Genomic DNA, 12,752 nt, shown 5'->3' with positions numbered 1-12,752 from the left:
ACGTCCAGTCAAATAACACGCAGCGACACACTGAACGTCCGTCGCACCCCTTCAAAATAAGATGCTGAATAGGAGGCTATATAAAAACGAGGAATCGGTCTTAAATTAGAACAATGTTACTGCAAGATAAAGTGTGTGTAGCTGATTTGACTTCCACCTTACCGTCAAACTCTGATGTTTTGTAACTGATGCTGAAAGTTGAATAAAGATTCAGGAAACTGCATTATCTGATTCACAAAGAAAAATGTGACTAAATAATACACAAATGCAACAATAACATATTAGACACTGTGATGACAAATAAACATTTTGTGAATGGTACCATCAATACTGTTCATGAGATGTGAGCAGCAAAACAAAGACAACAAAAACAAGTTGAAGTACAAACAAATACATTCATATCATCATTCATGTCAAGTTATCTTGTTTCAATCACATATATATGCCACATGTATCAAGCTTTATCAAGATGCATCATCTCTCTTCTCATCCTCACCTTCCATTCTCTTTTTTTCCCGGTCTTTCTACCTAACCTCATTCTGTCCTGAGGTCTTCTTCTTTTTCTTTCATTGTCGTCTCGGCTTTTAAAAATGCATATATTATTGTTGTCCTGTGCTGTATATATAGATATAGATATATATAGATAGATAGATAGATTTTTTTTTTTTAGCTTTTTTTCATTTTTAGATTAAAAAAAGTTAGAATTGTCTTAGAGAATTCGAGTATGTGCCATAATCTAAACCCTTCAAAGCAGTAAGGAACTTCATTCAAATTTATTAAACAAATTTGTCAAACATTTCTTGTTCTGGAAAAATCCAGTTTCTGACCCAAGCTAACACAGACAGACACAAATTAAGGCATCGTTTGTCTTTGTCCTCTTTGTTTACATTGACTTAGGCTGCGTCCAACACAGTCAGAGTACCTGCTGTTCCTGTTAACTCTCAACTTGTAGTGTAAGAAAAAAAAAGACTAAAGAGATTATCTCATTAATATAAATAAACAAGTTGAAATTTATTCAGAGATCACAAAAACGTGATGGCATGATATTCAAGCTGAAATCTTGAATTTCCAGTGTCAAAATACTGGTGATGCTGCATTTCTGAAAAACTCCATTAGATTTTAAGACTAATAAACATCTCATCGTTAATCAGGAACTGTTTTTTTATTCATTCATTTATTTAATTTCTAGTGTTGGAGTCCCTTGTAAATGATGGCACACAAAGTTTTTTCATCGACGCTGATAAGTCGACCTCACTTTTTGAATTATTATGAAAACCGGAAGTTGTCTGCGGGCGGTTGTTACAGGTCCCGCTCCGCCCGGATCCATCCTCCATCTCCGGATGCTGCATCACCAACAGCTGTGAGTGGTTGTTGTAGAGTAAATGTCTCACTACAGTGTAGCTACTCTCGCTATCTGTGTGGCATTTTGTGTTATCCATAAAATGACATTTGACGGGATTTGTATGAAAATGTGAATGCAGTCACATAATTACACAAAAAACATTAAAGCCATAAAGTAAAACTTAGCGTCCAAATAAGAGTCAAGGGTCAAATACTATATGTGATGTTGGCAGCAACTTTCACACAGTATAGAGCAGAGTACGTTTAAATCTAAGAATAAAAATACCTCACACAGCTTTCACACGCAATCTTTAAATGATGACTGAGGATCAGACAGATATTTACATTTTGCATTTGATTTTATATATCATAAATAAAAGTATTATAGTATTATCGGCTTCAGTGAAATTAGGAATCTTGTAAAACTGTTTTACTAGATTTTGAATGAGCTGGCATTTTACTGTATGTTTGTAAACCTGCTAGACAGACGTAAATAACAGCACAAAACTATAGTCACAAAATAGCAGTTGTCTCCAAAGTGATCCAAAGAGAAGAAATACGTTTTATTGATCCCCAAGAGAAAGATAGATATAGTGCATATGTTTTTGCATATATAATATATATACACTGAAAATGTAAAATGTTGAACAATGCAATAACAGAAAAAAAAATGTCTGCAAATACATACATTTATAAATACATGAACTATTAAGTAAATTCTAGTTTAAAAAACATATATACCACATCATTGTTGTAGTATGATAAACATTATTACCACCATTATTATCGCTGTTATGTTACTATTACTATGATACACTAATTAATAATGATAAATAAGTTAAGAAGCAACCACAACAAATCGTTGTAATTTTGCTCAGGCATATCCTTCGCTTCATTGTTTGGGGTCCTCGTTGGACGCTCCGCGGCGCCAGTCTCATCCACGGTAGATGAAGAGCACGGAGGAATAAATACTACGACTAAAATATCGTAGCGAAGTCCAGTTGGTAAAGGACTTTGGATACTAAAAGTTGCAGCCATGAATCTGGAATTGCTCGGTAATTAACAAAATCTCTTTGTTTGTTTTCTCCACGCCTTACTTGTCTTATATTGCTAACCCTATTTGGTTGTTATGGTTAGCCTAGCATGCTAACAGCAACCGATACGAATGAAATTAAAACTCAGTTATTATAATCTCGTTATTAAGTGCTGTTAAATTTATGGAATTAAAAGTAATCCAGATCATATCCTATGATAAATAATTGAGGTGAGCGTTTTTATAAACTGGAAGTCAACGAAGTGACAGTTCGCTAACTGTAGCATCGAAACATTGTGTTATTGTGTTTGAATTAAACATGCTTTTATTTCCTAACAAGAACTTTATATAACCACCTGCAGACTTCGATTTACTATATATCTTTATTAGATATTATTATATCTTTATTCAATTAAATATTACTAAGGTGCACCACACCTAAAAACAGATGTTTCCGTTTCATTTAGTAAACGTATGTTTGGTTCGTAAATGTATGGGTAAAGGAAAACCCAGTGAATTTAAAATAGCATTTGTTCTTTCTGCTTTAGAGCTTTAGATACAGTCTAGCTGGAGAAATGCTGTAAAGTTTCAGTTTTCACTAGTAGAATAAAGGTTTCTTAGTCTTCTTAGTCTTAGCTCCCCAAAGCAGGTATTACAGAGGACTGAGGGGGACCAGCTGTCACTAATATGAAATATAGTCGCCATATCACAATTTTAAGGTGTGAAACAATAAATATATCTGAGATTTGTAATGAAAACTAGGTAGACATTTAGTTTCTTGGTTGTTGTAAAGAGAATGAAATGAGTAGTGGAAGTGATTTAGTGGCTGATCTAGGTTTTATTTTGCAGCATTTGATCATAAATTAATCTCTGTTGTTTCTCTCTTAGAGTCGTTCGGGCAGAACTATCCAGAGGTAAGTCTCCAGTTTTTAATGTGCACAGGAGCTTGACCTCAGTAATATTAGTGCACCGTAATCATCCAAACACCCGTACACATGCAGTTTAACCCTCCAATTTTCTGACGTCTGAATATTTGGCTGTGGTTTTGTCGTAAGGAGGCAGATGGCACTCTGGACTGTATCAGCATGGCCCTCACCTGCACCTTCAACCGCTGGGGCACCCTGCTGGCTGTGGGCTGCAACGATGGTCGCATCGTCATCTGGGACTTTCTCACACGAGGAATCGCCAAAATCATCAGTGCACACATCCATCCAGTCTGCTCATTATGGTGAGACACTTCATACAGTGTGCATATTTGATCATCACTGTTTAATGTCTCATTTTATAAAGTAGTATGTATCATTTACTTTCCCTTACTACTTCATGTTGGATTACAGTGTGCACTAAGCCTTCCCACGTAGCTTTCCAACAACGTTTGTCTATATTGAACCACCTCAGTTGTTGGTGGTTGTAGGTGGTAAATGACAAAATCTTTTCTTTCCCAACTTTTTAAAATATTAACAAAACTTGACAGTCAACATCTGCTAATGAGCGAGGCAGACACAAGAACCTTATTCTTCTGTGTCTCATCTGGTTTAACCATTTATCAGTGAAAGTGATTTGTTTGTTATTTAGATATACTGTGTAATAACCAGCCAATCATTTCCTATCCGTTACGTTAATTTATATCTTGTAGTTGCTTGAGAAATCTGCATATGTGCTGTGTGCTCATCTAACGTGACATTTGAAATGAACCATCTTATGGAGGATTTACTTGACAGACACCACAAACATGTTGATAATGCTAATGCTTTGTATTGGTGTCTGTGTGTTTGTGTGCAGTTGGAGTCGAGACGGTCACAAGCTGGTAAGCGCCTCCACAGACAACATTGTCTCGCAGTGGGACGTCCTGACTGGAGACTGTGACCAGAGGTTCCGTTTCCCTTCACCCATCCTGAAACTGCAGTGCCACCCCAGAGACATGTGAGAGACCTGACAGCGTCTAAAGTGGGATGACAAGCCAGGATGGTTTTATTAATGGTGTTTTCTGTTTCAGGGACAAGGTGCTGGTGTGTCCCATGAAGTCCGCCCCTGTCCTGCTGACGCTGTCAGACTCCAAACATGTTGTCCTGCCCGTTGACGACGACTCAGATCTAAATGTGGTTGCAGCCTTTGATAGGAGGGGCGAGTACATCTACACTGGCAATGCCAAAGGAAAGGTCTGACTTTATTCACTGCACATCTTTAATGTTTGTTGAGTTAGAAAAAAAAGTCTAAAAGCACAGTGTGGTAGATATCAAAAACAATATTATCAATATTTTTAGTATTAGTATTTCACCTTTAGCTGTATATCTTGTAAATAATATCTTCTTTGCACTGTTTCGTATATTCTTGTGTCTTTTTGCACTGAAAAGGAGAAGCTCTCCAGTCTCATGTATAATGACAAAGAAGGGCATTATATTGTATTGTATTCTATCAGTGCATGTGAACATCCCTCCACATGTGCTTCACCAATTCTTGACTCAGATTTAGATTCAGGGACAAATCTGTTTTAAAATATTTTACACTCATGTTACGCTATTATGACAGAAATTTTTCCTCATCCTTGTGTCTCCCTCTGTCTGTTGTTGTAGATTCTAGTGCTGAGGACAAACACTCAGGAGCTGGTGGCTTCTTTCAGAGTGACAACCGGCACCAGCAACACCACTGCCATCAAATCTATTGAATTTGCACGCAAGGGCAGGTGAGAGGCTGCAAGAAATCTTTCTATAACGTGATCTGAACTGATTAATACCACGTGTAATCTAAACCCCTCACGTCCGCATGGGGCTGTATTTCTCCTGTTACAGACTTTGAATCAGTATGTGTGTCACTTTTTTACATTACATGCATTTCTAATTGTGCTTCTGTCCTCTTTGTTTTGTTCAGTTGCTTCCTCATAAACACAGCGGATCGGATAATCAGGGTTTATGATGGCAGAGAGATCCTGACCTGTGGGCGAGATGGGGAACCAGAACCCATGCAGAAACTACAGGACCTGGTCAACAGGTATGTAAACAAACAAGTGTCTGTGGTTCATGTTTACATGGTTAAAGTGTGGTTGACCTGGAATATTTTTATGTACTACACTGCAGTGACTGATGTGGCAGCCATTCTTCCAGTTAACATTTTGTGGAACTGCATCTGTCGCCGTTTGTTTATTACCTTTGCCTGTCTCTGCTCAGGACACCATGGAAGCGCTGCTGTTTCTCTGGGGACGGCGAGTACATTGTAGCCGGTTCAGCGAGACAGCACGCCCTGTACATCTGGGAGAAAAGCATCGGTAACTTAGTAAAGATCCTGCATGGAACCCGAGGAGAGCTGCTGCTGGATGTTGCTGTAAGAATCTTTGAAGCGAAACAGTGATTCATATATTCACACACAACACAAGTGTGAGATGCTGCGTTGTTTAAAATTGGTTAATTAATCCATTTCACCTTTGACCTCTTTCCAGTGGCATCCTGTTCGTCCGATCATCGCCTCCATCTCCAGTGGAGTGGTTTCCATTTGGGCTCAGAACCAAGTGGTGAGTGGACATTGGTAGTAAAAGCTGGATGTGTACTAATGAAAAGAATCATGGGAATATTTTCAGGGTAATGTGTAAATTTGGCTTTTAATGAACCATGTACAAGCGGAGTAGATGTAACTTGCGTTGCAAATGTTTGTTTTTTTCTGCAGGAAAACTGGAGTGCTTTTGCCCCAGACTTCAAAGAGCTGGATGAGAATGTGGAGTACGAGGAGCGAGAGTCTGAATTTGACATTGAGGATGAAGATAAGAGTGAACCCGAGCAGACAGGTAAATAAGAGGCAAATTGTCTGGGCATTAAATGATGCTTAGTACCATCCCCATTTGTTTTCACTTTTAATGTCTGTTTCCCTGTGACGTGCACTGGTCTTTATAGTTCCACAAGTTTCTCTTGATCTCTCAAAGATGAACTTGTGCTCGTGTTACAGGTGCAGACGCTGCAGAAGATGAAGAGGTGGATGTGACCACTGTTGATCCCATAGTGGCTTTTTGCAGCAGGTTAGAAAGAAACAGACAGATCAGTGCAAATTGTGTCCATCCACGATGTACTTCCAGCTTGATCTCACCCTCGAATCATTACAACTTTTTGCTCAGTCAAAGTGAAGTACCTCATCTGCGTTTGTCTTGCAGTGATGAGGAGCTGGAGGACTATAAGGCGCTGCTGTATCTGCCCATCGCCCCCGAGGTCGAGGATCCAGAAGAGAACCCCTTCGGTCCGCCGCCAGACGCCTCCGTCCAGGCCGCTGGTCCGGACGACGTGTTGGCCGGCGGCGACAAGAAGCAGCGGCAGCCTTCGTCTGAAGGAGGCCCAGCCAAGAAAAAGGCTCGCACCACCACCATTGAACTGCAGGGGGTGCCCAGTGATGGTGAGATCTTATTGCATGTTGTCACAAACTGGTTTAACCGGTTAAAGGCCTTCATTATTTCAGAGTAACGTGGTCTGTTAAGTATGAGTACAAGTGTACTGTTGTTACAAATTTGCTAAGAAATCATCTTGTTTTTATGATTTTACTGTTTAAAAAACTTTCTCTTTCTGTCCCGTCTTTTCAGAGGTGCACCCCTTACTGGGCGTGAAGGGGGACGGCAAGTCAAAGAAGAAGACAGCCGGCCGACCCAAAGGCTCCAAAGGTAAAGACAAAGACTTCCCCTTCAGGCCCAAGCCCTGCAGGGGCGAACGGCCCTCCTTTCCTGTGGTGCCTGAGGCCCTGGGCAGCTCTGGCCCAGGGGTAGGAGGAGGAGGAGGAGGAGGGATGAAGGGCAGGGCAGAGGGGGGCCTGGCCACAGGTAAGCATGTCACCGGCCCTGCTGCTGCTGCTGCTGCTGCTGAATCTGGGAGCTCTGCTAGCCATGCTGCCGTGCTAGTCTGACTGATGCCCTATCAGCCCCAGCCTGCCTCCAAAGCACCCAACCCCTGCCCCGCTTTCACCCCCACCCCCAACCACACAGCGCACTGCTGTAAAGCCACAGTCTGGAGGTCACAACATGCGCTGTCTTTAATATTCAGCTTGATCGGATCCAGTCTGAAAAGATGAAACTAATACGATCTGTTAGCGAGTCCGTCTTAAACGATGACATCAGTGCGACGAAGGTCACGTTCAGACCCGACATTAACATCTGTCCTGGGGATGACGCTTCCGTTTTTGCTTAAATTATATGGTTATATATAAACACACCCAGGGAACTCTGACGCCTCATTTGACTACACTGTTGTGGTAGTTAAACACACAATACTTCCTGCATCACATTAAAGATCTAATATTCAATAGGGGTGATCCTGCGTCATTGCACTTCTTCCTCATTCTTCAGTCAGAAAATGGAAAAGCACCATAAGCTCAGCAAACAGCTTTTTGCGGTTCTGAAACAGGTGTAAGTGGAAATCTATTAGAGAAAGCAGATGTTAATATTATTCTGCCGGGAACCAAATGATGTCGGTTTATTTACATACAGAGCGTGTAACTCGGCGCTGGCTGGTGACACCTGTTTTAAGCCGTCAGATTGTGATCAGATTGTCCAGAACGGAGGTTAATGCAATGTCTGAACTGGGACTTTATAGGAGGAAACTCATGTGATCTGGTTTAATTTGTTAATAAGAGAGTGATGAAATAGACACAAAAGCTTTTAAAGCCCAATTAAACGTCTAGATTGCCACCGTTATAAGAGCGACATGTCCTAATTCGATGTGAGATTTTGCTCACACATCTCAAACTGACTGTAAATCAGCTGTTTATTTTCATTTTTTCCCCCCAGTTTTGTGATTGTGATTGATTTCTGCAGAGCGCTCGTTATGATATGAGCTGAATTAGACTCGTTTCATCCGGTGTTCAGGTGTCACCGTGCAGGTACAATCAGTGTCATGTTTACTTCCACCCTGACTTGTTAACAGTACATACAGTGAAGTCATGATGTAAATTCATCAACACATTGCAGTCGGTGCTCACAACATCAACTTAAGTTTTGTGAATTCTTCTTATTGTTTTCCAATATTTCATTAATTTGCTCAAATTAATTTTGATAAATATTTTCTCACGGAGTATGTGTTGTTGACATTCATTTGAATAGACTATATAGCCCCTTCCACAGATCATTTCCTCAGTCTGATCATATCTGCTTGTTTTTGGACAATCCAGTTCTCACACATCCGCATGACTTGCGAAATACTCGCTCTGTTTGTTGTGTTGTTAAACGAAGATGAATATGATGGCACAGGTCACTTTTGTATTAGTGGGAGACGCCCTTCACTGTTCAATACTGAGAACTGAAGTTCCAGTGTTATCGCAGCAATTCTTATTATTATCTCCTCCCTTTTTCTCTTAGCGAACGCTCACTGCGTGTGAGGGCTTGTGTGTTTGTGTTGTGAACGTGTTGAGAAAACTTGCCTTTAAATGACACAAACCTGTCTTTCAGCAGCTTCCAGGTTAAAAGGACAGACGTGCATAGAAACTACAGACTGTACTGAGCAGACTTTCCTCCTTTTTAGTATTAAAAGCATTAAAATCGCTTAAGAATGGGTTCTCCACGGGAACAGAAAACCTGAGCATTAAACCAGAAGCAGGGATCCTTACGTGATCAAAGCAAAGTGTTAGTCCTCCTCTAAAGGCAGAGACGCACCAAACCGATGGTTGACTGTTATTTCCAGCGTCCGTGGCCCCGGGCTTGTCCCACACTGTTGGCTCCAGTTGGACCAATGTTTGCAGCAGAGCCAGAACAGATTAAAAGAGAGAGAGAGAGATCACTTTAATTGGCTGATGAGATTAGAGATCAAGAGCACAAGGAGAAAGAGAGAGAGATATGTAGCGAGAGCAAAGAAAATGACTCTGAAGACGCTTCTTTTTTTCACTTTTATTTCAACACAGTCATCTTTAATATTTTTCAGACCATCTAATCTGTAGCTCTTCCCTTCCTTCCAGCCAATAGTAGCTCTTCCTGTTTCCTGTAACAAATACCAATAACTGCCACTTGCTGGTTCCTTTTTATTTAAATGCAACTTTTTATTTTGGTCCCTACCCATGTGACACGAGGCAGCGTGACATTGAGCCTTCGCTGCCGGTAGTTCCTTGATGTTGGTTTGGTGCGTCCACACCTCCAGAGAGGAATCTCCCCAGCGACATAATGTTACCGCTCCACGACTGTGGCTTTTACCTCTGCTAACCAGAGCCTCACTCCTGACTGATTTGGCGACGTATAAATTTGGTGAAGTTGTGGTTGGCAGATGGGTGTTGACGTGCCTTTAAGGTGGGAGGGTGTAGCTTGTTTCCCCCGCGCAGGCTACTCGACTAGTCTACATCTACTTCCTGCTTGGCCTCTGACCCTCCTGCTCCCACTCCCGCCTCGCTCCCCGGGCTTTTCGTGTGACATCAGTGTTTGTCTGCAGCAGCGATGCTCAGGTCTCTCCCTCTCTGTTTGCGTGTGGATGTCACAGAAACGTGGAGTGACGATGTTCATGTGTTGGTGTTGATGTTTGTACTTCATCAAATGTTCTGTTACAGCTACACGAGCCTGTACGTGTACACGGTATGAGCTGACGTGTTCAGTTACTGGTCAGGACGAGTTCAACCCTTTAACACTGAGCTGGGTCGTATATATGGGACAGCAGTAGCTTTTTGAACCAATCAGAGCTCTGGACACAAGTTGTTTGAGTAAACGCTGTATGAAATGTGTCGTTTTCTATAGGATTCAACCAACACATTTTCTCAAAAAAAAAAAAAAAAACAAAAAGAAATTAGACGTACTCAAAAACTTATTATTTTTAGCTGTGTGCAACTTTGATTACTCAAGGACAATACCACTTAGAGTGATTATGACGTTTGTGATAGAAACTTCATGAGCCATGTTATATTGAGTACTGACTGGTTTTCCAGGGCAGCAGATTAAGAAAGGCAGCGATTTACAGTTGTATTTAGGGAGTGATAGATCATATTGTATTACATGTATTATATTCAGTATAATAGTACAGATTAAAACAAATTAACACCTGTTGATGGTTCATGTCAACGCTTTGGATTTGCTGAGAGAAACAAACTAGTTTCTGACTTTTAAAATCTGCTGTTAACGCGGTCCTGACCCCAGCTCCATAAACTATTTTCTTAAATGTTGAACTACTTCTTAAATATAACGATATTAAATATAATGATTGTAAAATTTATCCCGTTGCCATTTTAAAGCTTTTCTGCCTTGTTATTCCTGTTACAGGGTTAATTACAGAAAAAATGTTAATTTACCAAATAAAATTATTGTAGCTGACACTAAATGTTATCTATACTATATATTTATTTTTGCTGCATTCAGAATAATGTAAATTTTAATGTCACATGTGGAAGTTTTTCAAACAAAACAAAAAATTGCAGAGAAGTAAAGACAGCCAGACTGTCTCTTATTGTTTTCTCATATTTTATATTATTAGTTCTATCTTAGATATGTTGTAACAAAATTCTAATCAGTAAAATTAGAAAGGAATAACCATACATGCATGCTTCCCATCTTAAGTCAAACTTGGTCCTGACTCCAGCTCATTTGAAAATTTCAAACTATTTTCAAAATGTTCTAAACTATTTCTTATATTTACGAACTTTCCAGTTTTGTGCTTTAAAACTCCTTTAAAACAGGTTCTTTGGAACTGCATATAAATCTTAAATTAAACATTTATGTTATTAAAAATAAAAATATATAACTGTGTCAGAAGAGTGTTACTTATGAATTCAGATATGCTTTTAAACAAACCTAAATACCATCCAGTTAATTCTAAACTACAGAGAAAACCAGACCAAACCTGTGCTGCTTACTTAATATATTTGATCTCATTTTTAATTTGCTGTTGAATCAAAGTTCTGCTCTACATGAAAATACCACTTAACCAGATAGATATAATATGTATTTTAACGGCTCATGTGTGACTGTTAAGCCGCTGTCATTGAAACCCAAGACTTCCTGCACAGGTGTTAGAAGTAAAAAAAAAAATCCTTCCTGAGGCTTGAAACAAACAAACAAAACAGCAGCAAGTAGTTTACATCATGAAATGAAAATGAAAAATTACACCTATTTGTAGATTTAATCAGCAAACGGGAATTACCAGTCGTCTCATTTGAGGTCTTATTGTTCCTAATGTGTGTGTCTGACCTTAAGTGTGTTTGTCTGCAGGAAGTCTGGTCTCTCAGTCGTACAAACAGCACGACATTGGAGGGATGGACTGATCGTTGATATTTGTGATTATCGGCTGGCTCGCACAAAAAGACACAAGTCCAGATATCTTGTACAGACTGTGAGTGAGCGGCCTGTTTGGTGTGCAGACTCTTTCCTCCCCCGACCAGAGACCAGCATCACAGCCCAGACCACCGACAGGAGCCGTGAACCGTCAGAGTCTACACTTTAGAAATCACACGTCCTCTGTCTCCGTAGGATTCGTCATGTATAGAACACCTGTGTCCTGATAGTGTGTGTGTTGTCTTTCTTGTTTTTATACATATTAAAAATTCTGATTTGTAAATAATGAGCTGAACGTGGTTTTATTTGGTTTGAACTTGTCTCGAGCTGCTGGATGATGATGGATCCAAACACAAAGCAGGACACTGGTAAGAGTTTAAGACGCAGATCAACTCTTCTTATGAATCATCAATCAGAAGAAGCTGATACCTGAAAGCAGTCGGATGTTTTTTCTCTTAGTGAACTGCACTAAATCTCTAGGGGGGAAATTATGAATCACAAATAAACCTGACAGTTTAAATTACAGCTATTCAAGTCATTGTGTTTCCAAAAAAAAATGGAGTTGTTTGTGTTTTCCTGAAGACGTTTCATCGAAGCAGCTTCAGCAGTTCTCTCATTTATCCAAGTGGTTTTTGTTTTAGCTTTGTTTTGTATACATTGACTGAAGACTTGCTATAATTCACAGGTGACATAATGAAAATTCAGATTTTATGTCATTTTATGCCATTTTTTAAAATCTCTTTCTTGTCCAATGTGGCAAATATATTTTATTAAAGTTTCTTCTTATTCTCTATTTGACTAGTTAACTGAGTCAAGTAAAAGCTGCACGACTGTGCTGTGAAAGTAATGCAGAGAATACAGCATCATTAGAAGATTTACAAAATACAAATGAGGGTTTTTCCAGTGTTAATTCTGATAAATCTTTACATGTGTTGTGTGCACAACAAACAAAATGCACATTTGATAAATAGTGAGAAGTCAATGTGTCAAGTGATTGTCATCTATATCCAGGTGGCTTTTACTGTTGTCCTGTTGCCCTTGTTTTCAACTTTTTTGAACACACTTCAAGTACAAAACTGTTGATCTGTCTCCCATCCTGCAGACACCAACCCTCCTGCAGATTTCTCTGCACGATGTCTTCTTGGAAATTAGTGAAAACCACATGTGCATGGTTTG

The 12,752-nt window shown here is 39.7% G+C and overlaps 1 protein-coding gene across 2 annotated transcripts; it reads left to right on the top strand.

Annotated features, from left to right (window-relative positions):
- The first annotated feature begins 2,235 nt into the window (after positions 1-2,235).
- rbbp5 (retinoblastoma binding protein 5) lies at positions 2,236-11,859 on the top strand. 2 transcript variants are annotated; one of them, XM_047583620.1, is made up of 14 exons: positions 2,236-2,396; positions 3,263-3,288; positions 3,430-3,602; positions 4,157-4,297; positions 4,371-4,533; positions 4,948-5,057; positions 5,243-5,362; positions 5,539-5,692; positions 5,808-5,879; positions 6,032-6,149; positions 6,308-6,377; positions 6,510-6,745; positions 6,930-7,163; positions 11,514-11,859. In XM_047583620.1, exons 1-14 carry the CDS (start codon positions 2,378-2,380, stop codon positions 11,564-11,566), a joined length of 1,689 nt encoding a protein of 562 aa, XP_047439576.1. In that variant the 5' UTR covers positions 2,236-2,377; the 3' UTR covers positions 11,567-11,859. The 2 variants fall into 2 exon arrangements, with proteins under 2 accessions (XP_047439576.1, XP_047439577.1); XM_047583621.1 differs by having other exon boundaries at positions 2,237-2,396; positions 6,930-7,007.
- The last annotated feature ends 893 nt before the right edge of the window (positions 11,860-12,752 follow it).

The sequence above is a fragment of the Mugil cephalus genome, chromosome 4, assembly GCF_022458985.1.
Source record: "Mugil cephalus isolate CIBA_MC_2020 chromosome 4, CIBA_Mcephalus_1.1, whole genome shotgun sequence".
NCBI lineage: Eukaryota > Metazoa > Chordata > Actinopteri > Mugiliformes > Mugilidae > Mugil > Mugil cephalus.
This window is presented reverse-complemented; position numbering and strand designations above follow the sequence as displayed.

Coding starts and splice junctions, on each gene's coding strand:
- rbbp5 (XM_047583620.1), top strand. Junction 3,289..3,429: donor TCGGGCAGAACTATCCAGAG/GTAAGTCTCCAG, acceptor TTTTGTCGTAAG/GAGGCAGATGGCACTCTGGA. Junction 3,603..4,156: donor CATCCAGTCTGCTCATTATG/GTGAGACACTTC, acceptor GTTTGTGTGCAG/TTGGAGTCGAGACGGTCACA.